The 25,700-nt window shown below is 46.3% G+C and overlaps 2 protein-coding genes across 11 annotated transcripts in view; one reads left to right on the forward strand and one right to left on the reverse strand.

Moving 5' to 3' along the window:
• Nucleotides 1-278: 278 nt before the first annotated feature.
• Nucleotides 279-12,871, reverse strand: H2BN1 (H2B.N variant histone 1). 8 transcript variants are annotated; one of them, XR_009517010.1, is made up of 5 exons: nucleotides 12,589-12,871; nucleotides 10,975-11,294; nucleotides 10,759-10,866; nucleotides 2,212-2,346; nucleotides 627-705 (listed from the first exon to the last, which is right to left on the reverse strand). XR_009517010.1 is itself a non-coding variant. In XM_059997537.1 (2 exons), the coding sequence occupies exons 1-2, from the start codon at nucleotides 3,306-3,308 to the stop codon at nucleotides 358-360; spliced, it is 510 nt and encodes a 169-aa protein (XP_059853520.1). In that variant the 3' UTR covers nucleotides 279-357. The 8 variants fall into 8 exon arrangements, 1 of the variants encoding a protein (XP_059853520.1); XR_009517012.1 differs by lacking the exon at nucleotides 2,212-2,346 and having other exon boundaries at nucleotides 584-705; XR_009517013.1 differs by lacking the exon at nucleotides 10,759-10,866.
• The window catches only part of MYO1D (myosin ID), a 350,137-nt gene continuing 336,766 nt past the window's right edge, over nucleotides 12,330-25,700 (forward strand). For all 3 annotated transcript variants that reach the window (XM_059997534.2, XM_059997536.2, XM_059997535.1), the window contains exon 1: nucleotides 12,330-12,704. In XM_059997534.2, coding sequence (XP_059853517.1) covers nucleotides 12,610-12,704 — 95 coding nt within the window. In that variant the 5' untranslated portion in view covers nucleotides 12,330-12,609. The remainder of the gene's footprint in view (nucleotides 12,705-25,700) is intronic.

A 25,700-nucleotide genomic window follows, 5' to 3' on the forward strand; every position in this document is an offset into this window, starting at 1 on the left:
TATGCTAGGTGCTATATAGATAAACAACGTCATGGGTCTTATACTCAAAGAGCAAACAGACCCCTTTTCCCTTTATTTTTTAGTTTCCATAAGTCAAGGTAGGGGTGCTTAAATTAAGAAAAGAAATCCTCAGTTCATATCAGTGCAGCATCCCCCACCTTGGGGCTGGAGTGGGGGGAGCGATGGTAAGTCCACAGTGTGACATGTTGAATTGTGTCCAAAAATACAATAGGTAAGCTCAAAACAGGGCAGATGCGCGCTTAAGAAAAAATGTTAAAAACCGTAAGCAAGCATCACACACAAGAGAAAGTGCCTTTCCTTTATTTATTTATCTAGTTTCACAAATTAAGTCGGAGGCTAAAAATGCAAGACCCAGAGACCAGGTGTGTCACACCGAGACCACCACTGCAGCAGGTTCTTCTCAGATACTTCATCTTCCAGCTCAGTCCTCCAACGGACCCAATTTTGTTTGACAAGTGTAATCATTTCAACAACAGGGCCATTCAGATTCACTTCATTTATTCCCAAGCTCTTCCGAGAGCATCTCTGCTTGACTGCCTCAAGGATCTCTCTGCTGGTGACGGTTCTTCTGTGGTTGTAGAGGGACAGTCTAACCGCTTCCAGGCTAACCTGTTCCAGCCACCAATCCTCCAGAGCTCCCAGTGCATCCAAGATCCAGGAGCACCCACTGAAGTCTGGGTGGGTCTGGGACAGAAACAGCATAAGGGTGAGACAGAGAAGTGAAGGCTCCCATAGTCAGGAACGTATGGTCCAACCCAGTACCCGAGTACCCATGGCTTCTGTGGATTCATGTGTCCGTGGAAACGTACGACCCACCCAAAGGGACAACAGTAGAGATGTGATGAAGGAAACTAGGCCACTGTACCTGTCAGCTCTCTCTGAGGAAGAGGGAGGGAAGGGAATTTGTAGGTATGTGAGAAAGATAACCTTTGGATAATACAAACTAACTCTGGTCACTTCAACTTTTGCGCCATGGTTTTTCCTAATAGAAGCAGAGTTAACATCCGGCACCTTCTGAAGATGGAAAATATAGTTTTAGCTTCCAGTATACTTTCACACTCTATATTCATATTAGTGAGCATTTAACACTTTCTAATTTCCTGCCTTACTGCCTTGTGCCAACAGGATCTCCAGCCAAGCTGGGAATACTTGCTCTTCCTCAGGTGTGTCCCTATGTTTTCTGGTCCCCATGCCACTGTGTATCTGTCACCTCTACCTCCCATGCCTGCACCCAGCTCCACCTTTCAAATCCCATCCATCTTTTAAGGCTCTTCCCCAAGTGCCACCTCTGGCTTATCTGCATTCCACACAATCCCCCCACTGAGGACCAGAGCACTTTTTGTTCTCAGAGCCTGTGTCACACACTGCCTATGTCATTAGTGTCCTCGTCTGAAGTTAGAGAGGCAGCAGAAACAGTCCAAAGAACGCTGCCCTGAGAATCACCCCTCTTGGGCTCTAATCCTAACTGGCACGAGACATCATGTTAGCAAGTCATAGACCCACACTGGGCCTCAGTTTCTTGAAAGGAAAGGTTTGAGGTGGGATTCTAAACATTCCTCGTGGTTTTCATAATTTACAGGTATTTGCTCAATGCGCCCCCCAACACACACACACACACACACACACACACACACACACACACACACACACACACACAGCAGGACCGTGAGCCCCTCTGCAACAGAGCCCTCATCGTTTTCATCTGAGCTCCCGCAGCAGGTCTGGCTGGCACTTAGGCACTCAATACGTTTATCCAACCGACCTCTGGTTTTATCCTCGCAGCGCCCTGAAAGGCTGACCCAAGGTCACGGACCTGACCCTTTGGAGGCTTGAAGAAGCAGGGCGGCCTGCTAGACCCACAAGGTTAAGGACAGGCCAAGGAAAAACTAATGCTCAGAAGAATTCTTAGTTCAAGTACTCCCACCGAAGGCCTTTCCAGCCAAATGTAGGATCTCCTGCAGGAGCTCACAACGGGGGGCTGATTTTGCCCTCCGAGGGACACTGGGCATTATTTGTGGACACTTTTGGTGGTCACACTGGGAGGGAGGGCGCTACTGGTATTTAGTGGGCAGAGGCCAGGGACTCTGCTCAACACCCCACAATGCACAGGACAGCGTCCCACGCAAAGAACTGCCCAGAGCCCGTTGTCAACAGTGCTTGTGGTTGAGAACGCTGTTCTGAATCACACACCTTCTCTCCTTCTCCTGTCATTCCTTAATCCCATTTTTCCTTCTTCTCCCAGAATAAACAACAGATTCCAAACGATACTACTGGAATACAGGGGGCTTCGGTACAATTACAGACATGAGCACTCAGCCTTGCTTCCTGGGCACGAAGAAATAAAATCCCATTAACATATGCACATAATTGGATATAAAATAGATAATCAACACGGACCTGCTGTAGAGCACAGGGAACTCTACTCAACACTCTGAAAAAGAATAGATACATGTACATGTATAACTGAATCACTCTGCTGTACACCTGATACTAACACAACACTGTAAATCAACTATACTCCAATATAAAATAAAAATTAAAAAAAAAAGAAGTAATATCCCAAATCAAGCCTTAACACATCTTTCAGAGAATCTCCTTCCTGTCTTCCCCATAGCTTCTCTTGAAGGGGAAGACTTTCCTGATTTTGTTTTCTACAATTTGTATGCCATGGGGTGAGGTGTTGGGTGGGCAGGAAAAAGGAATGAGTGCCTACCTACTGAAAGAAATTTCTAAGTATGATATAGATGACCATTTAATGAAAACCTGCTATTTGCAACTCTTCAAAGCGACAGAACAGACGAGGTGGTGAATCCCCTCTCTGCAGGAAAAGGGGAGGGCAATTAAGAATCACTTAACAGATTAGCTGTCAACAGATACAAGAAAGGGAGACACCAAGGGCTCAGGTGTTCAGAGTTGCTGCCAACAGAGAGAAAGGCAAGTAGGAGAAGATAGCAGCCATTCACAGATCCAGTTTATAGCAGCTGTTTTGCAACCAACTTTTCAGGAACTCAACGTGTGAGGAAGGACTCCTGCACCAGAAGTTGAAGTCAAGGTCACACCCAGGGCCACTAACATGATACCTGTCTTGGCCATTCTCAGTTTGCATAAAGAGAGTCCCAACTCACTTGCTTTAGGATTTTCCCCATGTAACTAAAATATGCCTCCTTCTTCTTCCTCCTCTTCTTCCCAGAGGTGGAGCTGGCCCACCCATCCTTCTCTTTGGCTGGGATATAAATTGTGGGCTTCTTCTTAGGGAACCGTAGGCCATGTAAGCAAATGAAGTGCATGTGGAAGACTTGTCTTTACACTTCTAGCTCAGAGCACTGGCCGTAGGCAAGGGCAGCGCTGAAGAGGTTTTATAGGGAGTGCTGGAAGACACTCTTTCCTAATAAAATCAGTCATTAGTGACTGCATTTGCAAGAGATGAAGGCCCTCAGAGTCCTCAAGAGATATTAGACATAGGGTCTAAAGCCAGCTTGTGTTACCCTCCCGAAGGAGCATGAGGTGGGAAACGCATGTGTTCTTTGGCTCTTATCCCAGGTGAAAGGGAGCATCCGTTTGATGTTAACAGCCATCCGTTTACCAGGTAATGCTCATTTCAGAAGTTATTCTTTGTATGTGCCTAACTCCAGGTGTTCTTCTGACAATGGTTCTTAGCCATGAAAACTTCAATTCAAAAGGACCAGAAGTGGGATCCTGGAAGCTGTATTTTTCGAAAGCATCCCAGGTGAATCTAATGACCAGCCAGATTTGGGATTCATGGGTCTATAAGACCTTCCTAAAGCAACGACACCAGATTCGTGGCTGGGGTTGGAGAAGCTCCTCAGAGATGTGGTGCTTAGGCCCCATGAATTTCTATCTGCCTTGGGAGAGAAACGTCTCTCTTGAAAGGCAAGTGTGTGCCTGGTTATTCAAATGCAATTAGGAACTCAGGAGACAAAGCTTGGATGGGAAAGCCAGCAAGTCACTGTACCTTCAAGACTGAAGGTTGAGAAACTGTAGATAGAGAGGCCGTGAACTCCCTGCAATTAGTATATCAGCTCAGCTACAAGGACGTGACCAGCCTGACATGAACCAACAGATAAGAGGACACCAGAGAACCAGGGTTCAAAAGATAAAAAGGACCAGACTGGAACACTCTTTCCCCTCCCACCTGGTTATGAGCCGTATTGAAGTCCCAGTGGAGGGACTGGTGAATAAGGAAGTACTATCAGCTTACATTTATTGAGCCCTAACTATGTCCTGGACCCCATGCTAGGTGCTTAACATACTTTATCTCACTTAATTATCATAGCAATATTACGAGGTAAGATGTATGTACTTGAACTTTACAGAAGAGGAAACAGTCTCAGAGGGCTGACGTGACTTGCCTGATGTCACATCAGTGCATAAGCGTCAGAATCAGCCCCTGAGCCTTTGCTTCTAACCCCACACTCTACCACCTTCCAGACCTGAACACCAGAGCCCCATGACGCTTATAATTACCCATGTGTGCTCTGTGCAGTCGCTATGTGTATCATTCATTGATGGAGAACTTGGAATGTAACTTATCCATAGTGTAGGCTCAATTCTTCTGAATTAATCATTTGATCACCACCACGGAAGCTAAACTGAACCCTTCTGTGAAAGGAAAAAGTGATTCCCTCTTACCTGGTTGTCAAAACCACATCCCGCCCACCACTCCAACTCCTCCGCCCATTTCACCAGCTTCCTCTCATTATTTCTCCGTTTAAAACATAATCTATGCCTAGAGCATATATTGTATGATGAAGTGAATTGGACGTTTTAATGCAAAGAAGTAAATGAAAACGGGCAGGTATCATCGAGGCATTGTGGGATGGCGCTGTTCACTGGAACCGGGCAGTGGGAAGGGTCGGGCCAGGAGGGAACTGAATCAGTGCCATAATGTCAAGATGCTGGAGAGCATTTGGGGGAAGCGTGAGAAGAGCAGATGTGGTGTTGCCATGGGAATGTAGCACAGAGGGCCTAGCCAGATGGCATTCTCTCGATGCAAAATATTCGGCGACTTTTGATCCCCTGCTAAGTGTAAGGTCCACGGTTATGCATGGAAATGGTGATAAATGACCAATAGGAATCACAAGACTCAGAGGAAAACGTGATCAGAAGACGCACCAACATCTACTAGAAATCTCAGTCTGCTGAAAAGGACATGAAATCAATGATTACCTGCTAATAATTTCCCTATCCTGAAGACAAAAGAAGAAATTACGCTAATAGGCATGCTAGCTCATATTCATTGAGTGCTTGCTACCTGCCTTGACTGATACGAAGCACCTCATAGACGTCATCTCATTTCATGGTTTTAACACTCAGAGATGGGTTTTATCATCTCTTTAACAAAGATGAGGAAACCGAGGCTTATCAAGATGACGTAAGATGTTCAAGGTCACACAGGTAGTAAGTTGCAGAACTAGGAATTGAGCTGCAATATGTCTGACATCAAAATTCCCATCAATATTTCTCTAAATTAGGCCCCCTGCCCACTGGCAGCAGAATCCCTTGGGCTGCTCATTAAAATGAAGACCCCCCCCAACCCCTAACCTACACCACCGGTACAGGTATCTAAAGTTTGGGTACCACTGTACTACCTCCGCCTCTTGAGTATGGGAAAAATGCTACTCTGAACTGAAGGGCTATTCTGTACAGAAGGGCTAAATAGATAGCAGTCAGACACAGAACTTAATGTTGAGAAGGCAGAGCTCAAAGAGATCAGAGAAAATAGTGTTAGGGTTCTATGGATAGAAACTCTAAAAGGCAGGTCAGCTCAAGAAAAACAGGAGGCCCTTCCTTAACTGGCTATGACCCCGGCTCCTCTCCTTGGTTACAATTCACTTCAGTCTGGTCCTCTCTTGGTGGAACAGAAGATGCAAAGGGCAAACCAGGTTCCTACATATTATGAGTAACAGGGGCAGAGGATGGGAGTGTTGGGAGCTGGCTGACGTACAGGGCACGGAGTGAGTTTGAGCAGTGATTCAGGAGTAAGACGGAGCGAAAGGGTGTTGAGCCCGCTTTTGTGTGGAGACATCGGCATGGCATGGAGGAGGCCTAATGAGTCAAATGCCTGGTAGATCCAGGCATTGTATTCAATAGCATATGGTGGAGGGGATTCAGGCATTGGGTGGGATACTTGATCACATGGCCTCTGAGGTCTCCTGGGTTTTATGCATTCTACTTTTAAATCATTAAAAATTTTCCCTGTGTCATTTCTTTAGAGTTCAGGTTGTCAGAATTTGGATAGAAGTACTGCTCATCGTATTCTACCTCTAGGTAGTCTGAAGAATGGATCCAGTTGACTGGATAAAGTCAGAGGGTCACACTGTGCACTTTAACATCATCTTATTTCATGATCTTAACTCCAGGAGATGAATACAGCTGCAGCTCACCAGTTGAGAAGCTTCTCATGAATGGCAGGAGGAGATGGGGTCTGGGAGGCAGATGAGAAGATGTCACCTTGAGTATGATGTCACACTCTTCCTGCAATGTCAGTTCTCTGGATACTAATCAAATATTAATGGTGGATGTTATCTGTACTAACTACTTGCTATTCTGTCAGGTGGAGGGAAGAAAGGAATTGGACTTTTCCTGACCCCGGCAATATTTTCTCTAGCCTCTACTCCAAGCTTTTAGAAGAGAACAAGGGGAATGGGGAAAAGGAGGACATCAGCCTCCCACTTAGAAATGGGGTAGGGAGGTCCTGGGGTTACCCAGGGGAGATCTAGGGTGCTGCTCTCCCTTTTCTTTACTACACACACACACACACACACACACACACACACCGTCTTACAAGTGAGTATTCATGTTGGATAGTGGAAGCAATCCACTACCCAAATCGGAAGTTGTAAGGTCTGGTCTCAGCTCTACCAACCTAGTCAAAGTCAGAAGCTCTTCCTGGGGCCCACTTTCCCCATCTGTAAAGGGGTACATATGTTTGATTACATGGCCATTAGGATTCCTTAGAATCCTGCTACTCAAGGTCTGGTCTACAGTCTGGCTGCAACAGCATCACTAGGGGATCCTGCTAAAATGCAGATTGCAATTCAGTGAGTTAAGATCTACTCAGGTGGGACCTGAGACTGCATTTCTAACAAGATCCCAAGTGATTCTTATACACCTTAAAATTTGAGACATCCTGCCTTAAGATGCAAGATTCAATCCATGAACTGATTGTGGATGTGTTTTCCCTCTCATGGGATCCTATCACACTCCCAAATTTTCTAGCTCTAGGACCCCTTCCAATGGCCAGAATAGCTTGAGTTATTGATTTTCTGGCATAGGGCACAGAGAAATGCCACATGCTCCCTGAAATATAACCATTTACAAATAAACTCACTCACTAATTAATTCATCTACTCGATTCAAGAAGTATCTAAGGGGCATCAGGCACAGACTGAGGGCTGGAGATAAAAGGATGAGTAGGGCATGGCCTCTGTCCTAGCGAGTTGAGGGACTTGCCTGGACAGCCAACTCCAACTCAGTGCGATAAGCACTCTTCCTCTACCATCTGACCCTGTCTTTCCTGAGGCCTTAAGCAATGTGGCTCCAGTGCCAGCTCCGGGGGACGTGCTCTTGGGACGGCCCTTTTCTGGTGACTCACGGGATACTGACAGTGATGGCTTGCTGAAGTTCTTCTCCATTCCCCAATGATTAGGACCTGTGGTGTGATCCCCCTCTTAGCTCAGGGGTTCTTTTATTTTAATGTATTTTTTCGCTGCACCTCGCAGCTTGCGGGATCTTAATTCCCAGACCAGGGATCAAATCTGGGCCACAGCAGTGAAAGCACCAAGTCCTAACCACTGGTCCACCAGGGAATTCCCAGGGGTTCTTTTGTTTTTTTTTTTAACATCTTTTTTGGAGTATAGTTGCTTTACAATGGTGTGTTAGTTTCCGCCCAGGGGTTCTTAACTTGGGATCCACAGACAGGTCATTCTGGGCCTGGATCAGGGGAGTCCATGTGCAAACTGTTTTGCATGTGTGCTTAAGACATTTGTCCTGGGAGAGAAAGTTCCCGTGTTTTCATCAAGGGAAATGAAACCTAAGAATTGGAAACCAGTGTCTTGTTACTATCCACCTGCTGCCCTGAGACCCTAGCAGTTGCAGCCCCTTTCCTTCTCTTCTTCCTCCTCCACCTCCTCCCCCTCCTCAGCTGCTATCTCCCAACTTCCTCTGAGCTTAGGTTGATTATGTTAAAAGTAGCTCTGTCGGGCTTCCCTGGTGGCGCAGTGGTTGGGAGTCCGCCTGCCTATACAGGGGACATGGGTTCGAGCCCCGGTCCGGGAGGATCCCACATGCCGCGGAGCGGCTGGGCCCGTGAGCCATGGCCGCTGAGCCTGCGCGTCCGGAGCCTGTGCTCCGCAACGGGAGAGGCCACAGCAGTGAGAGGCCCGTGTACCGCAAAAAAAAAAAAGTAGCTCTGTCTGTAGTATCAGCCATTTCAAAGAGCTAAGGGAAGATCCTTGTCCCCAACTCAGCATCGTCACAGGTAAGCACAGCTGAACCACAGGCACAGCAGGCAAGAAATTCCTAGAACCCGGAACCAGGTCTTGAGCAGTTGGTCCACCGTCCCTCTGTCTTTAATAGCTAGAGGTGAGAAGGTGAGCTTCTTAAGTCACTTTCTGTGCTTTCAGGCTACTTTATGACAGTGACCTCTGCTATGAAAATTCCCTTTCCTTTGTGCTGTGAGATGTCTAAAGAGTGAAAGGCAGGGGTGAAGGAGTTGGGGGTGGGTGGGGGGAGGGGTCCACAGGTGGGTAAGTCATCAGTGACACCAGGGAGACAACTGTTGGGTCTGTTTTTACTCTAAAAAATGTAGGCTTCAGAAACCATAGAGAACATATACGCTGTCTTTGATGTATCATTCTTAGTTCAAATCCAACCTTAGGCCTGAAAGAGGAGGATGTATGTTTTGGATAATATCTAAGGCAGAGGGTTCTATATCATTTCCATATGGTTGTGAGTGCATTATGAAGTTATTTTGCAACATAAATTCGCCTTTCTACTTCTGCTCTAGAATAATTGGGGCTTATACAATAAATTTATAAAATGCCCTTTGAATATGCCTTGTGACAATGTTCTTCCTGGCCTTCCTGCTTCTGTCTTGTGGGATTTAGGCTGAGCCATCTTCCCAGATACAACGCACCTGGTAAAGAGAGTGAGGATGGGGCAGCCCAGAAACATTCTGGGAAAGTAGAAGAATGGGAGCAAATATTTGCTGTGGAAAATTCAGAGTTGATTTTTTAGGGAGAACCCAGCACAGATCCTCTGCAGCTGGTGTCAACAGCAGACGGGTTTTTCGGACAACAGCTTTTGTTCAGTGTGAACATGTAGCATGCAGGCCTGGCCCCAAGAGAGAAGTGAACACAGCCCTGAGACCTGCCTGCAGGGGCAGGAGATGAGAATGAGATAAACGCTGCACAATGAACGGCTTTTAATGCAGAAAATCTACCAACAAGGGTGGATTTACAAACTCACATTACATAACCCATAGAGTCACAGATCATTCCCTATTCCTTCATCAAGCAAGCGTCTATTAAGAGTTTCACACGCTAAGCCCTGTGCTACTAGGGGCCAGAGCTACATCCAAGAACAGGACAGACACAGCTTCCAGTACTCATGGCCCTGACACTCTAATGTGATAGATGGACAATAGGTTTGTTAAAGTGCATTCAGCCTGTAACGAGGATGACACTTCCAGGGTGCTGTGGGGGCACAGAGCAGGGACTTAGCCAACTCTGACTTAGGAGATCATGGAAGCCTTCCTGGAGGAAGTGATGTTGAGGCTGAGAGCAGAGGGATGAGCAGAAATTAGCTAGGCCACAGGGATGAGAGGCAGGACAAGAGGGAAGAGAATTTCAGGCATGGAACAGGTTGTACTCTCTCTGGGGCATATTTGACAACTAAGGTAAACATGAAATTCTTTCATCTAAATTATAAAAACATATTTTAAATAGAAATTGTTGAAATTATGTTTGGTTTTAGAATTATTTTTGGTTTTAGTGTTTATAATCTCCTAGCATATGTATGACAACCAGAGTGAATAGATAGTCTGTACCAGAGCTTTCAAGGTGTGTGCTGGTTTTCCAGTTCTGGAATGTCTGCAAACTTCCAATGTGACTTTCATTTCTAAGTGTTACGTGATTGCTTTCTCTCTCTCTTTTTTTTTTTCCTTTTAAATATAGTAGATTTGTAATGTCGTATTAGTTTCAGGTGTACAGCAAAGTGATTCAGGTGCGTGTGTGTGTGTGTATTCTTTTTCAGATTTTCTTCCAAAATAGGAAAAAATTATTACAATGTGATTCTTAAAAATAAACCTTTTAAAATTTTAGAACAGTTTTAGATTATTTGATTTTTAACTTTATATTTTGAAATAATTTCAAACTTATAGAAAAGTTGCAAGAAGACTGGAAAAAAAAGGCTTCCATATATTCTTTATACACCAATAGTTAATATTTTCCTACAGCCTCACTGGACAGATTTGGGTTCAGCAAAAGAGCCTCATTGGTCTCAATGCCTGATTTTATACTAATTTGCACTTTAAATTGATTAACTACCCTTTGCATATGTTGTGTATATGTTTTACACATTGGGCTCCTGTACAAGACACTGATTAACACAGGAGTCTCCTTGCTTTGCCCATGTGAAAACCACAACTGCATCCCACCATAGATCCTACCCACTGTACAACTGCTTCTGCCCTAACAACCCAGGGGATATACCTACCTCCATCTTCCAATAATCGTTTCCAATGAGTGTGGTCCCTGGTTGCTCTAAATTGCACAGAATTTGAGATTTCTTCCTTTTCTTTTTGAAACTCAGTTTTATTGTATACTAAAACATACCAATGCAAACATTTTAGGAATGTACCATACTCTACGCAATCACCCACTTAGCCACTGACCCACCCACACAAATGACCCAAGCAAAGGATGGTCCTACCTTGGAAGGTATCTAAACCGGAGTTCTTATTCCACAAACGAGGACACTGAGATTCAGAGAGGTGTCTTCTGAAGAACGAGAGCTGCTAATGGTAGTCAGACTGCAACTCATCTCTGCCTGTGACAGAGACTGGGGTGGCTTTCTCATGGCGGACGTGCTCATGCAGGAGGTGATCAAGCTGTCTTACCCTCTCTCTTGGCCAGGGTGGGTTGTTGGAAGCTGAAGCAAACGTGAGCAAGGTCCTTAGGTCTGGCTTAACGCATCTCACAGTCAGTCATAGTTTAGGAGTCCAGCCATGTCTTTGGGGGCTTCTAGATTTCCTGGTAGGTTTTGAAATAGAAGATGGTCCTAATAGAAACACATGACTGAAGAGGTGCAGCTGCCTTAGAAAGCCATTTATAATAGATTTTCACTGAGAAAATGCAGTCTCGGTTCCAAAAGAATTTTCTAAGATCAACCAATGTATCTATAAATTGGAGACCACTTAAAACCCATTCTATTCCATTGAGCCATTGTGCATTTCATATGTACATGTGCAAGGCACTACACCAGACTCCTTGGTGTGTGTCAAGGGGGATATGGAGAAGTTCAGGACATGGTCCCATGCTCAAGAAGCCTACAGTTATCCCAGGGAGATGATACCTAGATAGATGAAAAACTTAATAACAATATAAGGTAATGTTTGATGACATGCTCAGGTGAGTGGAAGAGAAAAATGGATCACGGAACACTGGAGAAGGAAAGCAGTGTGCCATGTGGCTAAACGCTGGGGCTCATAAGTCAAATGACCTGGATGAAATTCCAGCTTCCCCACTACTTAGGTAGCCGAGCGCAAGTTACTTAAGTTCTCTAAGGCCCTTATAAAAGCTCTGGGCACTTTTGGTACCCCCAACGTGTTAATTATTATTACTCTCAGTCTGAGCGTGAACCATCATTTTAAGGATGGAGAGGATGTGAGCAGAAGAGCAGGAGAGGGCTTCGCAGCAGGGTGACAGAATCGTAATGAATTATCCACGCGAGAAGCTCCACAAGACACTTTCGTAACTTTGTTGGCATATACCAAGCCCGGGCGGAGGCGGCAATCCTGGAAACTTGATTCCACCCACCTCCTACGTTCGCACGCCTCGGTACCGCCCCCCTGAGCTCCCAGCGCCTGTCCCCAGAGGGCGCTGACACCCCTCCGCCTCCGCCCGGCCCGGAGCGCGCCCCCGCCGGCCGCCCCGCGCGTGCGCGCCGCCCAGGTGAGGAGGTGGTGGCCTTCGCCGCGGGGGCGGCTCCTCGGCCGGGGGGGCGGGGCGGGGCGGAGAGGCCGGGCCGGGGCGGGTGGGGCGGGCAGCCGCGGGGCCGGGGCCAGACAAGGCCAGAGGCGGGACCAACCGCCGCCGTCTCCGTCTCGTTGTCTCTTCCCCCACAGCGCCGGGCAGCCGCCGCGGGAAAAGCGGAAACTGCCGGGTGAGCCGCGCCGGACGAGAGCGCGCCGAGGAGCAGCGGGTCGGCCTCCGTCCCGCCGAGCCGCCGCGGCGCCCCCTTTCCCGCGCCCCGCCCCGGCCCCGCCCGAGCTCGCCGCGCGCCCCCGCCGCCCGAGCGCGCCCACCTGAACCCGTCCGCGCCCACCTGAGCCCGTGCGCCGGCGCCATGGCGGAGCAGGAGAGCCTGGAGTTCGGGAAGGCGGACTTCGTGCTGATGGACACCGTCTCTATGCCCGAGTTCATGGCCAACCTTCGGCTCAGGTGAGGGCGGAGCGGCCGTGCGCAATGCTGCGAGCCTGCGCTTTCCCGAGAGGGGGCGCCCTTGCGGTGCGGCCGGATTGGGGGTGTAGGGGGTGCACCGAGCGCGAGGGATGGAGTGCGGCCGGATTGGGGTGTCCGGGGTCCTCTGAGCTCGATGGTTGAGCTTTCCCGGGAGGGGACGCCCTGGGGTGCGGCCGCATTGGAGTGCAAGGGGCGTGCCGAGCTCCAGGACTGCGCCTTCTAGAGAGGGGGTGTCCTTGGGTGCTGTCCGGACGGGGGAGGGGGGTGTCGGGGGGAGGCAGCGCTTGGGGCCAGGCAGCTAGTGCGCTGCCCCAGGTAAGTGCTGTGGGCGGGCCGGGTGACCTAATGGAAACAAGAGTAGAGGGAAATGAAAACTTTCGGGAGAGTCGTGGCGGCCGCAAGGCTCAGGGAAGACTGGAGGGTTGTTTTGGAGAGAGGCTAGGGTCTCATCGTGGTTTCACACTTGGTTCTTTTCTTTTTTCGCTTTCGTCTTCTTTTTTTAGTTTTTCCTGGCGTGGTTCCATCGCGTCATTCAGGACGCTATGGAGTGATCCCTGAGCTGTCTGTTCCGGGACACTGGCTATTTTTTAGTTACTCTCTGAACGTAATTAGACGCGTTTCCAGACATCGAAGAGACTGCTCTGCTCGCCAGTGCCAAGATAAACTGTCTGAATTTGACAAGGCATTCATGGTTTCAGTTTTTTCAAGGAGTTGTGGATGGAACCCTTGTGTTACTGACATCCTTGAGAATGTAGTCACAACTCAACGCCCCGAGATGGGCTTCCAGGACGAGTTTGTTTTAGAAAGGCTTCTACATGGGATTATTTCACTCCTGATAGAGTAATATGTAAGCAGAGCTTTAAAGTAGTTTGACTTTTTTTTTAAAGAAAACATTACAGTAAATGGAGTTTCAAAATAACTGAGTTGGGGAGGGAGGTGTTTCCTGGAAGTTCTGACTCCATTTCTTGTAGGTTTTAAATATCGCTCCATAAATTTAAAAGTGAAAATCTTAACCTCGGTTTGGGTGCCTAACTAATCCCACTTGTCAGTATGAATTCCCCTGTTAACTTTTCTTTTTTTTTTTTACGCGGGCCTCTCACTGTTGTGGCCTCTCCCGTTGCGGAGCACAGGCTCCGGACGCGCAGGCTCAGCAGCTATGGCTCACGGGCCCAGCCGCTCCGCGGCATGTGGGATCCTCCCGGACCGGGGCACGAACCCGTGTCCCCTGCATCGGCAGGCGGACTCTCAACCACTGCGCCACCAGGGAAGCCCTCTCCTGTTAACTTTAAGAATTTTAAAAACTTTTTTAATCTTCAAAATTGCAGTCCCCATAGTCTGCATCTGCTCTTAGCCAGGCTTCATTATGTCCCAGAGTAAGGAGCAGAGGCACCGACCGGAGTTCTACACCCACCTACCACAAACGACTTTGAGCCAGTCCTTGCGTCTGAGTTTCCTAATTTGTAAAATAATGATCTCCAAGATTTTTCTGCCCTTACATTCTTTTTTTGCTTTCACATATCATTGGTTGCAAAGTCTTGTGAGGCTTGACTCTTTTTTTTTTTTTTTTTTTTTTTTGCGGTACGCGGGCCTCCCACTGCTGTGGCCTCTCCCGTTGCGGAGCACAGGCTCCGGACGCGCAGGCCCAGCGGCCACGGCTCACGGACCCAGCCGCTCCGCGGCATGCGGGATCCCCCCGGACCGGGGCACGAACCCGCGTCCCCCGCAGCGGCAGGCGGACTCTCAACCACTGCGCCACCAGGGAAGCCCGAGGCTTGACTCTTAAGAAAGATTATTAATGTGAGCCTAACTTAGCTCAGAAGAGAACTTTGCACAGGAGAGAATTTTGCAATTTAATTATGCATTATGCAGGGTACTTTAGGAGGTAAGGTGGGAGGGTCCAAAGAACCATCAGATGTGTCCTTACCTCTCAAAGACGCGGCATGTTTATGAAGACAGGGAGCAAGGTGAAAATTTTTATCCACTTAAATAATAGATCAGGAAAACAACAGAAAAGTTAAGCTTTGTAGAGCTTAGATGATTCTTTGCCAAGTAATTGTACAACCTAATTGTTCTGGAAGTTTAGCAGAGGGAGAGATGCCTTAGGGTGGCTCAGAAACACCATCTAGAGGAGAGGAGGGGTTGAGAGGAGTTGCAGAGGATGGGTAGGATCTGTGTAGGTGGAGAACGTTCCAGGTGGATAAAGTGGCCAAGCAGAGGAGTGGAGCTTAAAAGCTGACTCTGGGTGTTCGTGAATAAGTTGTCCGGAGGGGAAGGAGTGGGTGTTGGGGAGTTGTGGAAGGAATCGCGAGCTCTCATCAGTATGACGCTTGGCTAATGCCCAGGTTTCTAGGTCTACCTTTATTCCCAATCACCAGGTCCATCAAGATTCGGATGTTGTATGTGTCTCACCTGTGTGTGTACTCGACCACTCTGCGAACTGGCTGCAAGTCTCAGCGCACGGGTTCAGTGATTGTTCATGGTTTATTTATAAGTTGGGAGGGGTTGGTTCCCAGGAGCCGTAAAGGGTAGCAGTGTCCTTGCCTCCTCCCCAGCTGTAAATCCTGATGACCCAGGTGGAAAGCAGGCCGCTCTCTGATAGTTGGAATTTCCCATCAGCCCGTTGTTCCTCCAGACTGTTCCAGTGTTTTAGCTGTGTGAGCCTTCCTATAAGGCTCGTGTGGACCCTTGGATATCTGTGTCCCTCTGCAGAAGGTGACCACAAACCCACTGTAGATCCAGGTGCTACTATGTCATGTAATGTTTTCATCTCCCGGAATATGGGTGGTTGGTCCATACGGGGTGTATATTTATGGTTGTATAGAGGCGAAATTTGAGTGTATTTCATCTCACAGTGGGTATGTGCGCACGTGCTCCATCATTGCTGCCTTCCCCAAGCTGCGGCTTCTCCTCTCACTCCCGTCTGGAATGTCCTGTCCCCTGCTGTCTATCTGGCTCTTTCCTTCATTTATGGTCTGTGACATGCATTTAGGCATTTATAGCTACAGTTTCAGGGGTCTGTGTCATCCAAACCGAATTTTAATTTTCCCTACAGTAGCACCCACTGTGACATTTTTTATAGAGAGAGAAAAAAAGGAATGTTTCGGTTACTTTTTTTTTTTTAAGCTTTTGTGTCATTTTCCATTTAGAATTATCTTCTTATTTTGCTACTAGTCTGGCTTTCTTTTCCTCTCTTGGGTAAAAGCTTTATTTTTAGACATCTGCTACAATCAATGTCACTTTCCCCTTACTGTTATTATTTTTAAAAATTGATGTAGGCATGTGTCTGTGCCTGAGGGTCTGGATGAGGCAAGACTCAATGATGTGGATTAGTGTGAGTTAGCGTATCTGAGAAGGAGTTTCAGTTTGTATTTTACGCTTATACCAGAAACTGCTGGTATCTTGAGGGCCGCCTTCTCTCCCCCCGGGAGTCTCTTGCTAAGGGAGATTTGTTCTATTTATTTGCTTTTCCTTTCGGTGGAGGCACAGGTGTCGGTGGTTTTGGTGATGGTGGTAAGCTCCGCACTCCACTTCCAAGCGTCCGATCCAGGAGTCAGATGCCTGCACAAGCACCTCCAGCCTTCGCGGTCAGGCCTGGTTCCCGCCAAACCCCCGCATGGCCACTTGAAGGCCCGACCTCGGCATCCCCACCACGGTCTGCTTTCTTCCTAGCCGCTTCCCTTTTAGAGCCTTTGGTTCCTTTTCTCGTGCCTTGGGCCATTCCTGGACTTGAGTTCTAACAAAATTCACATCAGCTCTGCTGCACCCTGTCTGGCAGTGAGAGACCTGCCTGGTGCAGCCACGCGGAACATCTGGTCCTCACTGTGCCCTTACTCGCCACTTAGCCGTCCTCGAGGAAGGAGGAATGCGGGCTGCTCTTCCTGAGGACAGTGGCCTGAGACATGTGCTTTTCATGTCCCAGGTCGAGGAAACCCACTTTAGGCTTCCAGTTTCTAATTTTGTTGGTGGTGGTTCTTGTTTTGAGAATAAGGCATCTGCTCAGCCTGGTGTCTTGGTTCTTTGGAAATTTAATTTGTCCTCTTTTCTTACCGGTTTTTCTGTTCCATAAAAGCAGTGATTTGAAGCACTGTGTTTACCGAAGCTCCAGGCAACTTCTCACCTTTAACCTAACACAATGTTCCTTTGGTACCTTTGCTTAGACCAGGCTTTCCTCAATCTTGGTGCTGTTGACAGTGGGGCTGGGTCATGCTTTGCTGGGGGGCGAGGGGGGGGGCTGCCCTGTGTGTTGTCAGATGTTTAGCAGCATCCCTGGCCTCTACCCACCAGATGCCAGGAGCACCACTCCCCTCCCATACGGCAACAAAAAATATTTCCAGATGTTGCCAAATGTCCCCTGGGGGAGGGGGCAAAATTGTCCCCAGTTGAGAACCACTGGCCTCAGCTGTTCTCACTCCCTGGAATGCCCTGGAATGTCCTCCCCCTACTCTCTACCCTCATCCCTGCCTGTCAGACTCTTCCTTGTCCTGCGAGACCAGTTCTGAAAAGTCTTTCCCAAACCTCCAAGGCAAGGGTTAACCATACCCTCACCTGTGCTCCCAAGATATATGGGCACTTGATCATAACTTAGGATTTATCATGCTATGTTGTTTTCTCTGCGTGTCTGCATTCGCACCAAATTGTGAGATTCCCCAAAGCCAGAGAGCCTGTCCAGAGGTGGATCCAGGTTGTGTGGTCCTTTGAAATTCATTACAGTTGGGGAGGGGGGAACCACCTCTGAGAAAAAGAGTATAAATTATGAATGTCAGATTAGATACACGGCTTTGGAAGGGCAAGCACAAGTGAGTGGCTGTGAAGCAAACCCACCGCTAGCCCTTCTGCATTTTCTATCATGCTCCAGAATTGGGCAGCTGTGTGTTCAATACATTTTAAAATGAATGAACTGGGACTCCCCTGGTGGTCCAGTGGTTAGGACTCCGCGATTTCACTGCCGCGGGCCTGGGGTCGATCCCTGGTCAGGAACTAAGATCCCACAAGGCACGCGGCGTGGCCAAAAACTAAAAAAATTAGAATAAAAAAATAAAATGAGTGAACTAAGCCGTCAAATGTTGGCTGATTGTTCTTCAGCCCATGGAATTCTTAACTTAAAAAAAGCATACAATCATCTCAAAATATTGTACTTAATTTAATACAACTTCAGTGTGTGGGGGGGGCGGGCAGGAGCAATGAGCTGCAGAATTCGTAGAAAAGCAGTGAACAGGCACTCGCTCGCCCTCGCTCTCTCCCTCGCCACACAACCTCTGTACTCTTTCTGCAGCTCTTTGATCATTTGGAAAATTAGATAGGACAGAAGGTCCCTCTTGCTTCCTGGGGCAGAGCCTTAGGTACCCTGGTGGTCCTCAAGCATGTGTCAATCTGTGATTGGTTCAGAGCTCTCCTTCGAAGGAGCTGTAGTTCGATTCATAGGAGAGGTGAATGGCACACTAAATCTTTTTGGCTTGCATGTGAAATTCTTTGGCAACCACTTTTAGAGGCCTTCGGAAAAGGACAGTTTGCTCTGGGCCTGTTTTGCACATTGGCTTCATATTGGGACAAAAAAATGAGAGTTGGGGTTTCAGAGCTGCCATTTGGAGTGAATCGCCCAGCCGTCTTGTTTCCTTTCCTGCTCCGTGACAGATTTCCAAGACTATTTTTATTCGGGGTCATTTGTTGACCCTGGAGACTTCTGCTGATTTAGCTCCCAAACAGAGCCAGATGTGGGTGGAATCAAGCGCTCAGAAGCTGCTACTGGTGTGTTTCATCACAGGTTCTGAAGGGTTCTTCTTCTTCCTTAAAGAGAGCAGCTTTGACTTTTTGCTCAACTTGGAGACGAAAGTGTTGGATCTGGTATAGATAGAAGTGTGTTTGTTTAATGACTCGCGCGAGCTGTCAGTGTCGTGAATTATCCTAATGTGGAGAGCCGTTTGCTGACATTTTCACCTAAGTCTGAGCCACCTCAGCAAAAAGGACTGGATCTCCAGGACCGGCGTCATTTTATGATAACTCTCTGGCGTCCCTCGCTGTGTTGCTGTTGGGACTGGATTGGGTCATGTGGCACTGCCAAGCCTATCTAGTGGGATCTGCCCCACTGGGGATGAGCCTCGCTGACATGGCCTATCAGAACGTCAACTAGACGCAGGAATGGGTTCAGAGGGTAACAGCAGTTTTAAGTATACATTGCAAGCCTCTCTCTTTTTGTCTGTTCAGTTCCTTGGTTGAGATAACGGTTTTCTTTCCTCTGGATTGGAGGCTCCCTTCAGTTTACCTGCTAGGTAATAACTAGGCAGATCTCTTAGTAGGCGGTGTCTCCCCAACTTTAGTTTTTGTCATTTATGGGAAGAAGAAAGGGGAGCACATGCTTGCATCGGAAAGCAGTGAAAAGAGCACAGGCTTCGAGTCCTGACTGGCCAAGTTCAAATCCCAGCTTCACTTTCACTCTTTTTAGCACTGTACCTTCGGGTATGTTAACTTACCTAAGCCTCAGTTTCCTTATATATGTAAAATGATTGCCTCTTAGGGTTATTGGGATGAAATCACATGAAGTGTAAAAAGTGCCTGGTCGGTGCTTGGTACATAATTCCCTCCCAACTAATGTTAACTCTGCTTCTGAATCCTTCCCAAATGGCCTCACCTCCCTGCCCTGACCCTGAAGGGCTTGCTAATCTCACCTCTTCCTTCCTCACAAAGACAGAATCATTCGTTTTGGCTTTATTTGGGGGGCAAGAATGAAAAGTGTTCTAGAAGGGGTTGGGGTTACCTAGTGGAGAAAGCAAAAACATTGGAGATAAATAGATCTGGACCTTAATCCTGTCTCTGTCCACCACTACCACCCACGTGGGCTTAGACAAGTTGCTTAGCCTCCCTGAGTCTTGGTTTCTTCGTCTGTAAAGATGAAGTGTTACTGCAAAGATTAAATTCTACCACCTGTAAAACACCTAGCGTGGTACCCATAGCATAGTATAGTAGATGCTCAGCAGACGGTCCTCAGTCTCTCCTCTCCATCCCCTCTCAGTGCAGCCCTGTGGATCAAGTGCCCTTGTTGGTCCCAACTGTCTCCGTGACTGTCATACTCATAACCCTGTTCCCTCCAGGGTGTTCTCTGATTTCATGAAGGTTGGTGGCATTGGTGCCTGAGATCTCCAGGCACTATAGATGGGTGATTAACTTTAAATATAGTCTTTAAAAAAAAAAACCCTCTAACTTATTTCCTTATTTAACTATAGACCTTATGTCTTTTTAATATAATCTCCTGGCTTTAAAGCTAGTAGCTACTTGAATTCTTGCTGTGTGCTCATCACTCTGCTGGGCACCTTGGTGGGCGTTACTTTATAAAAAGTCATTCTTTGCGGGATAGCTTAATTGGGAGTAAAAGATAACCTTAATAAATAGATCAAACTCAGGTAGAATATGATTGAACCAAAATGAATATTGCAGACAATCAATTATTTTTAGGGCTTCCTAGAGAGAAGGAACCAGTGAAGCAGATTTTTTAAAAACAGAACTGATGGCAATGTAATTAAGAGTTGTATATATGTTATGTACTAGAGTTCTCAGGGAATTCAGAAAAAGAGAAAATGGGATTGGGAGTAGGTAGACAGTGCTCTGTGGAAGAGGCAGGATGTGAGCAGACCCTTGTTGGAAGGAGAGAGAGTTTCTCATCGGGAGACACCTCTTTCCCCTGGGGCCCTGATGTCCTAGCCCTCTGCTTTCTCGCCATCCACTTTCAGCGCCAGTGGGCTGGCCATGCTGCCCGCCAGCTTCCACTGCTCGAAAATATCCGCCACTACCCCCCGCCCCGCATTGTCGGCACTTTGTTCATTCCTGTCTTATGCTACCCCCAAATTCTCCCAACTAGAGACTGAGTCAGGCTGGTAAGAATCCTCTTCCAAAGTCAAATACTTCTAATGCAGCCCAGGCACATGAGGGTGAATTTGCTGGGTCCTTTCTGTCTCATGCTTTGATGAGGTCAGTTAGAAGGAGGGACTGAGAATTTCATTTCTGAGTAATAATTTTGCAGCCTGTCACTGCAGACCCGGGATGGAGAACTGAACTCTGGCGGGAAGGATGGGCCAAAGATAGTATGAGCCCAGTTTATTCTTGGGGAGGCAGGCTCTGAGGACAGAGAGGGAGGGCGCCAGAGAAAAACTTGGCTCCATTAAAAAATTAGTCTGTGGCTTATCTTTGGGCCTAGAAGAGGAAATGGAAAAAAAAATTTTTTTCTTCCTTTATTTTATGCCTAATTACAGAACTTTTAAGACTCAGCACCCAGACTGCGTGGTGAATACTATGGTCATTCCATTGTGGGTTAGAGACATATGTGAGCCAGCCTGTGACTCTAATCATGGCTTTCAACATTTCTTGGTGAAATAGAATGGTCCACTGTTGGAAAGTAGGCCATTTTAGAGTAAGGGTTTCTGATAAGTGACTTTAATCGATGGAGAAGGGATTTGAGAGCCGCAGCTGGTTCCTTTTTGATACTTTGCCCACCTTCCCGTCTCCTCCTTGTCTCAGCCTCACCCCTGAGGATACCCCAGTTTGCATTCCAGACACAGCTGCTCATGGGGGAGTAGTTACTTTATGTCTCAGTGAGACAGTCTTCATTCTCCCCACGTTTCTGCCCCTTGGTGCACACAGTATGGAAATGGATTTTGCTTTAGTGAGATTAAAGCATTAATTCTAGTAAAGCTATTTTGCTTTAATAAAAAGATTGTTTAGTGCTGAACATAGCTTTTTTCCAAAAAGTACACAGGCCAATTCAAGGTTCTATTAAAACAAAACAAAAACTTCTGGAATAGATGGGGAAATGCATCAAGAGACAAACCCAACTTTGCTTTCATTCCTCCTCTCCATTTATGACCCACAGTCATATTACTAAGACTTGGGGGAAAAAATTACCGCTTACATACACCAGGGTCCCATAAGCGCTAAAAGCCAATGAATTAGTCAAAAAATGGCTTCATCTAAAACAATGAAGCAAACACCAAGAGCAATTCAAACAATTTTTTCCCCTCTGATCACAAAGTCTGCTTTGAGTAACTTGTACAATAGAGGATCGTCTGTAGCCGGGTCAGGGCGATCCCGAAGGGCTTTGTCTCAAACCGCTGCTTAGTGTCCAGTGTAAAGTCGAGAAAAATTTCATAGTCAATTAAAATTAAAAAGTCCAACTCCATTTTAAAAAAAAACCTTACACTTACTTTGGATCACCCTAAAATCAGTTATGTTTCAGTTTGGGCTTTCATGGACATCTCAGTCATTTAAAATTTATTGTAAGAATAGCCTTTGATCATGAGGCTGAGTTATTTAGCCTGATTCTGCCATCCTAGCCTATGTTACTTGTAATTAAGAAGAAAACCTTTTTAAAAAAATCCTCAAAAGTACATCTCTAGGGTAGTTCAGATGTCAGGAAGTACCACTATGAGGAGTTTTTTTTTTTTTTTTATTGCATTCACCCCGTGCTGTCGACTCATGTGTGTGTCCTACCTGCAGTCTCTAAGTCCCGAGGGCAACTTTATCTTCTTTATCTCTGAAGGCTTCTTTCCAGGCATTAAGGACAAAATGTTTTCCCTTCTATCAGTGAACGAGTAAATGAATGCATAATATTTCCACCTCTTTGATTCCTGCCTGAACTATGTATTTTCCGGGTTTTATGTATTGTATTTTGTATATTTAAATAATCTGATTTTTCTGTTGTAACTCTAGTCTTTGGGGAGATAGGAAAATAAAACTACCATTACTCTTGGGGGAGGAAAAAAGCACTAAAATATATTTGGGATCCTTGTGAAATGATAGACATCTTTTTTCTTTTCAAAGATGTGTAGAACTCAGACAGGTGGAGCTTGTCATGCATACAACAAGGGGAGAACCTACTTGAGTGGTTCTGTAACCTCGTGTTGTTGCTTACCTTAGCGAGTAGGTTACATTGTTACCAGCATCGGGAGGCCTTTATATAACTTGGTATCATTTGTTGAATGTCTCTAAAGGGACACTCTTTCATACAGCAAATCCAGTGACTCAGATCACACGATTGGTGCTCTTTCAGTCTGCATTCTGTGGTGTCCTGGGCCATGAGAAGCCGTCTTGGAGGCCAGGTAGGAGTGGAGCAGGGCTTCGGCCCCTCTCCTTTCAACAGAGCAGCTCTGCCTCTACATATTGGGGTTCCAAGGAATTTTTTTCTTGATGAGCTAATTTATTTTTAATTTATTTTTTCAATGAAGTATAGTTGATTTACAATATTATACTAGTTTCAGGTATACCACATAGTGATTCAATATTTTTATAGATTATACTCCACTTAAAGTTATTACAAAATAATGGCTATATTTCCCCGTGCTGTACAATATATCCTTGTTGCTGATTTACTTTATACAGAGTGGTTGGTATCTCTTAATCCCTACCACTATCATGCCCTTCCCCTTTTCCCTAACCACTAGTTTGTTCTCTATATCTATGACCAAGGAATTTTTTGTTTGAGAAGAAATGCTATCACATTGAAAAACCAGTTTGAAAACCACTGTTCTAGGTGCTTGTTTTCCAGATGGCTTTTAGTCTTGCAACCACACACACACACACACACACACACACAAACAAAATTAGAAATATTTCTAACCAAAATGATTTAAAAAGTGGCAGTGCGGTATGCTATAATGAGCAAAGGAAATATTTCAGTTATCCGAACTTAAGCATGGCTCTACTATATGTACTCTATGGCGTAAACAGTGTACTTCAGTTCTCTGAGCCTCTACTGCCTGGTTTTAAAATGGGACTGATCCCTACGTTACGAGGTTATTTCATAAAATGAGATCATAGATGGGTTGTTTATAGTTGTAAACATATCAAGGACACTCAAATGCTAATGCTGTCTCACTCTTGCTTCCTTAAACAGAATGTAAGGAATGTAATTTAACTTTTTTCCTAAAGGACCTAGATCATGATAGTCATAGTTGTGAACAATTGTTTTCACACCTCCGGGGTTTGTTGAGATATGTGTGATGTTTTGTTCCACACCAAACTGATGTGAACAATGTAACATTTGAGAGTGTATGGTTACATTTCTGTGGTTTCTCTTAGTGTGCCTCCCTGTGGATTCTCTGCCCGCTCTTAATCTACAAATGTGATCTGCTCTGGGACTGTCTCATGGAAGGGAATAGAGAGGAGTTAATGAGTTCTGACGAAGACTGAGGGGTTGCCCTGGCTGTTTCAATTCTGGGGCTTGAATTTTGAGACGTCCCTGCTCAGAAGTATCTGTTGATTGCTTTGGTGTGTGAAGCCAAGGCTGAGTTCCGAGTCGTAGGCAAAGTGCTAGTCCACAACTTACTCCTGCCCTTGGTATTTGAATTATTTGTGTGGTTGAACAAACCAGTGCACGCTGCATGGGTTTTTCCACACTGCACGCACTTTATGATTGCTTGTTGATTCGTGGGAGGCGGCAGCTGTTGGCAGAATTTGTTACCATTTGCATCTCTGCCTCCTAGGTTCCTGGTTTATCTGAAACCGTAACTGAAAAGAAACCTGTCCTTTAACTTCATTTATCCTGGGCTGCTGGTTCTCCAATTTGGCTTTGTATCAGAATCACCCAGCTCTTAAAATATCCAGATTCCCAGGGCTCTACTTCCCAGAGACTCTGATTTATTAAGCCTCATGAATGCCCAGTGATTCTCCTGTGCAGCCGGGTTAGGGACCACAATCCTAGGCTACTGGTTTGTCATCCACAGCTGTGTTCTGTTGAAGCTATATGGGATGTGAACTGACCGGTATAGTAACAAATGTATCATGACTTACCCAGATAATCAGTGTTCTTAGTTCTGTTGTGGTTACTAAATCAATTTAATTATTTGATAGTCACCCTTTTTTTTTTTTTTTTTTGGCCACGCTGCATCGCACATGGGATCTTAGTTCTCCGACCAGGGATCGAACTTGTGCACCCTGCAGTGGAAACACAGAGTCTTAACCCCGGGACCGACAGGGAAGTCCCGAGAGTCACATTTTACTCTTCATCCTTACAACACCTTTTCCTTCACCCTGTGGTTATGGTTGTCTGCTTTTAGCATACCGTATATTACTTTTCCGTCACCAGATTTCCCATACCAAAAAAAAACCCAAGTGTAATCATACCATCCTTATTAATACCTTGATACGTTTCCTTATAATATTTTGTACATATATAAATGTATATATTTAAAAATTTGGAATCTCCCTGCTTAAACAAGATACACTTTTGTAAACAGTTTTCTGATATAATGATGTAGAGTCCTCAGCATTCTTTTCGTGTCCTTAAGTTGTTCTTGAAAGTATGATGGCAGCCACAAAGTCCTCATTCTTTTCTGGGTCTGCAGGGGCAACCCAGACAGACATGGTTTCTTCTCCCATAGAGCTGAGGGAGACATGTATGGGGAGACATACAAAACTGGTAAACAACAAAAGAATAATTACAGGTAGTAATAAGTGCTAGGAAGGAATGAGCAGGGTTCCCTCCCAGGGGAAGTGGCAGTGGTGTGTGTTCACGGCCACAGAGAAGGTGTTTTATGAGGAAGTTGACTTTAAGCGAGATCAGAAGGTCGAGGAATCTGTGGGGGGGGGGGGGGGCGTGGAGGCAGGTGTGGGGAAGGGAAATCAGATAGGGAAGGGTGGTTGAGGCCAGGCAGAATGAGTCACTAGAGAGGGAGCTACTGATGGAGCATTAGTCAAGACCACACTTTGCAAAGGGCCTTGGGCACGAAGGGCTCAGACTTAAGTGCGCTGGGAAGCATTGAAGGGCTTTCCACATCTTGCAGTCGCTTCAGGTTGATAGCGTGCTTTTAAGTGTCTGGGTTCAGCTGCCCAAACTCCCCAGGTCTGGTGGCTGTTCTGAATGTTTGTTTTCGTCAACTTGGTGAGTGCAGTGAGGAGTTGGCAGTTGCTTTCTACCCTTGTCGTTCAGCGATAGTAAACACACATACAGTTCCGTCTTGATCTGTTGTATAACAGAGCTGTTTCTTGGAAGAG

This window comes from Delphinus delphis, chromosome 19, assembly GCF_949987515.2.
Source record: "Delphinus delphis chromosome 19, mDelDel1.2, whole genome shotgun sequence".
In the NCBI taxonomy this organism is placed as follows: domain Eukaryota; kingdom Metazoa; phylum Chordata; class Mammalia; order Artiodactyla; family Delphinidae; genus Delphinus; species Delphinus delphis.

Bases quoted from the DNA above. Each gene is read 5' to 3' on its own strand.
- H2BN1 (XM_059997537.1), bottom strand. From the start codon at position 3,308: ATGCACTTCATTTGCTTACATGGCCTACGGTTCCCTAAGAAGAAGCCC. The intron at 706-3,146 runs GTGAGTTGGGAC...TTTCTGTCCCAG, and splicing joins TGGGGAAAATCCTAAAGCAA to ACCCACCCAGACTTCAGTGG.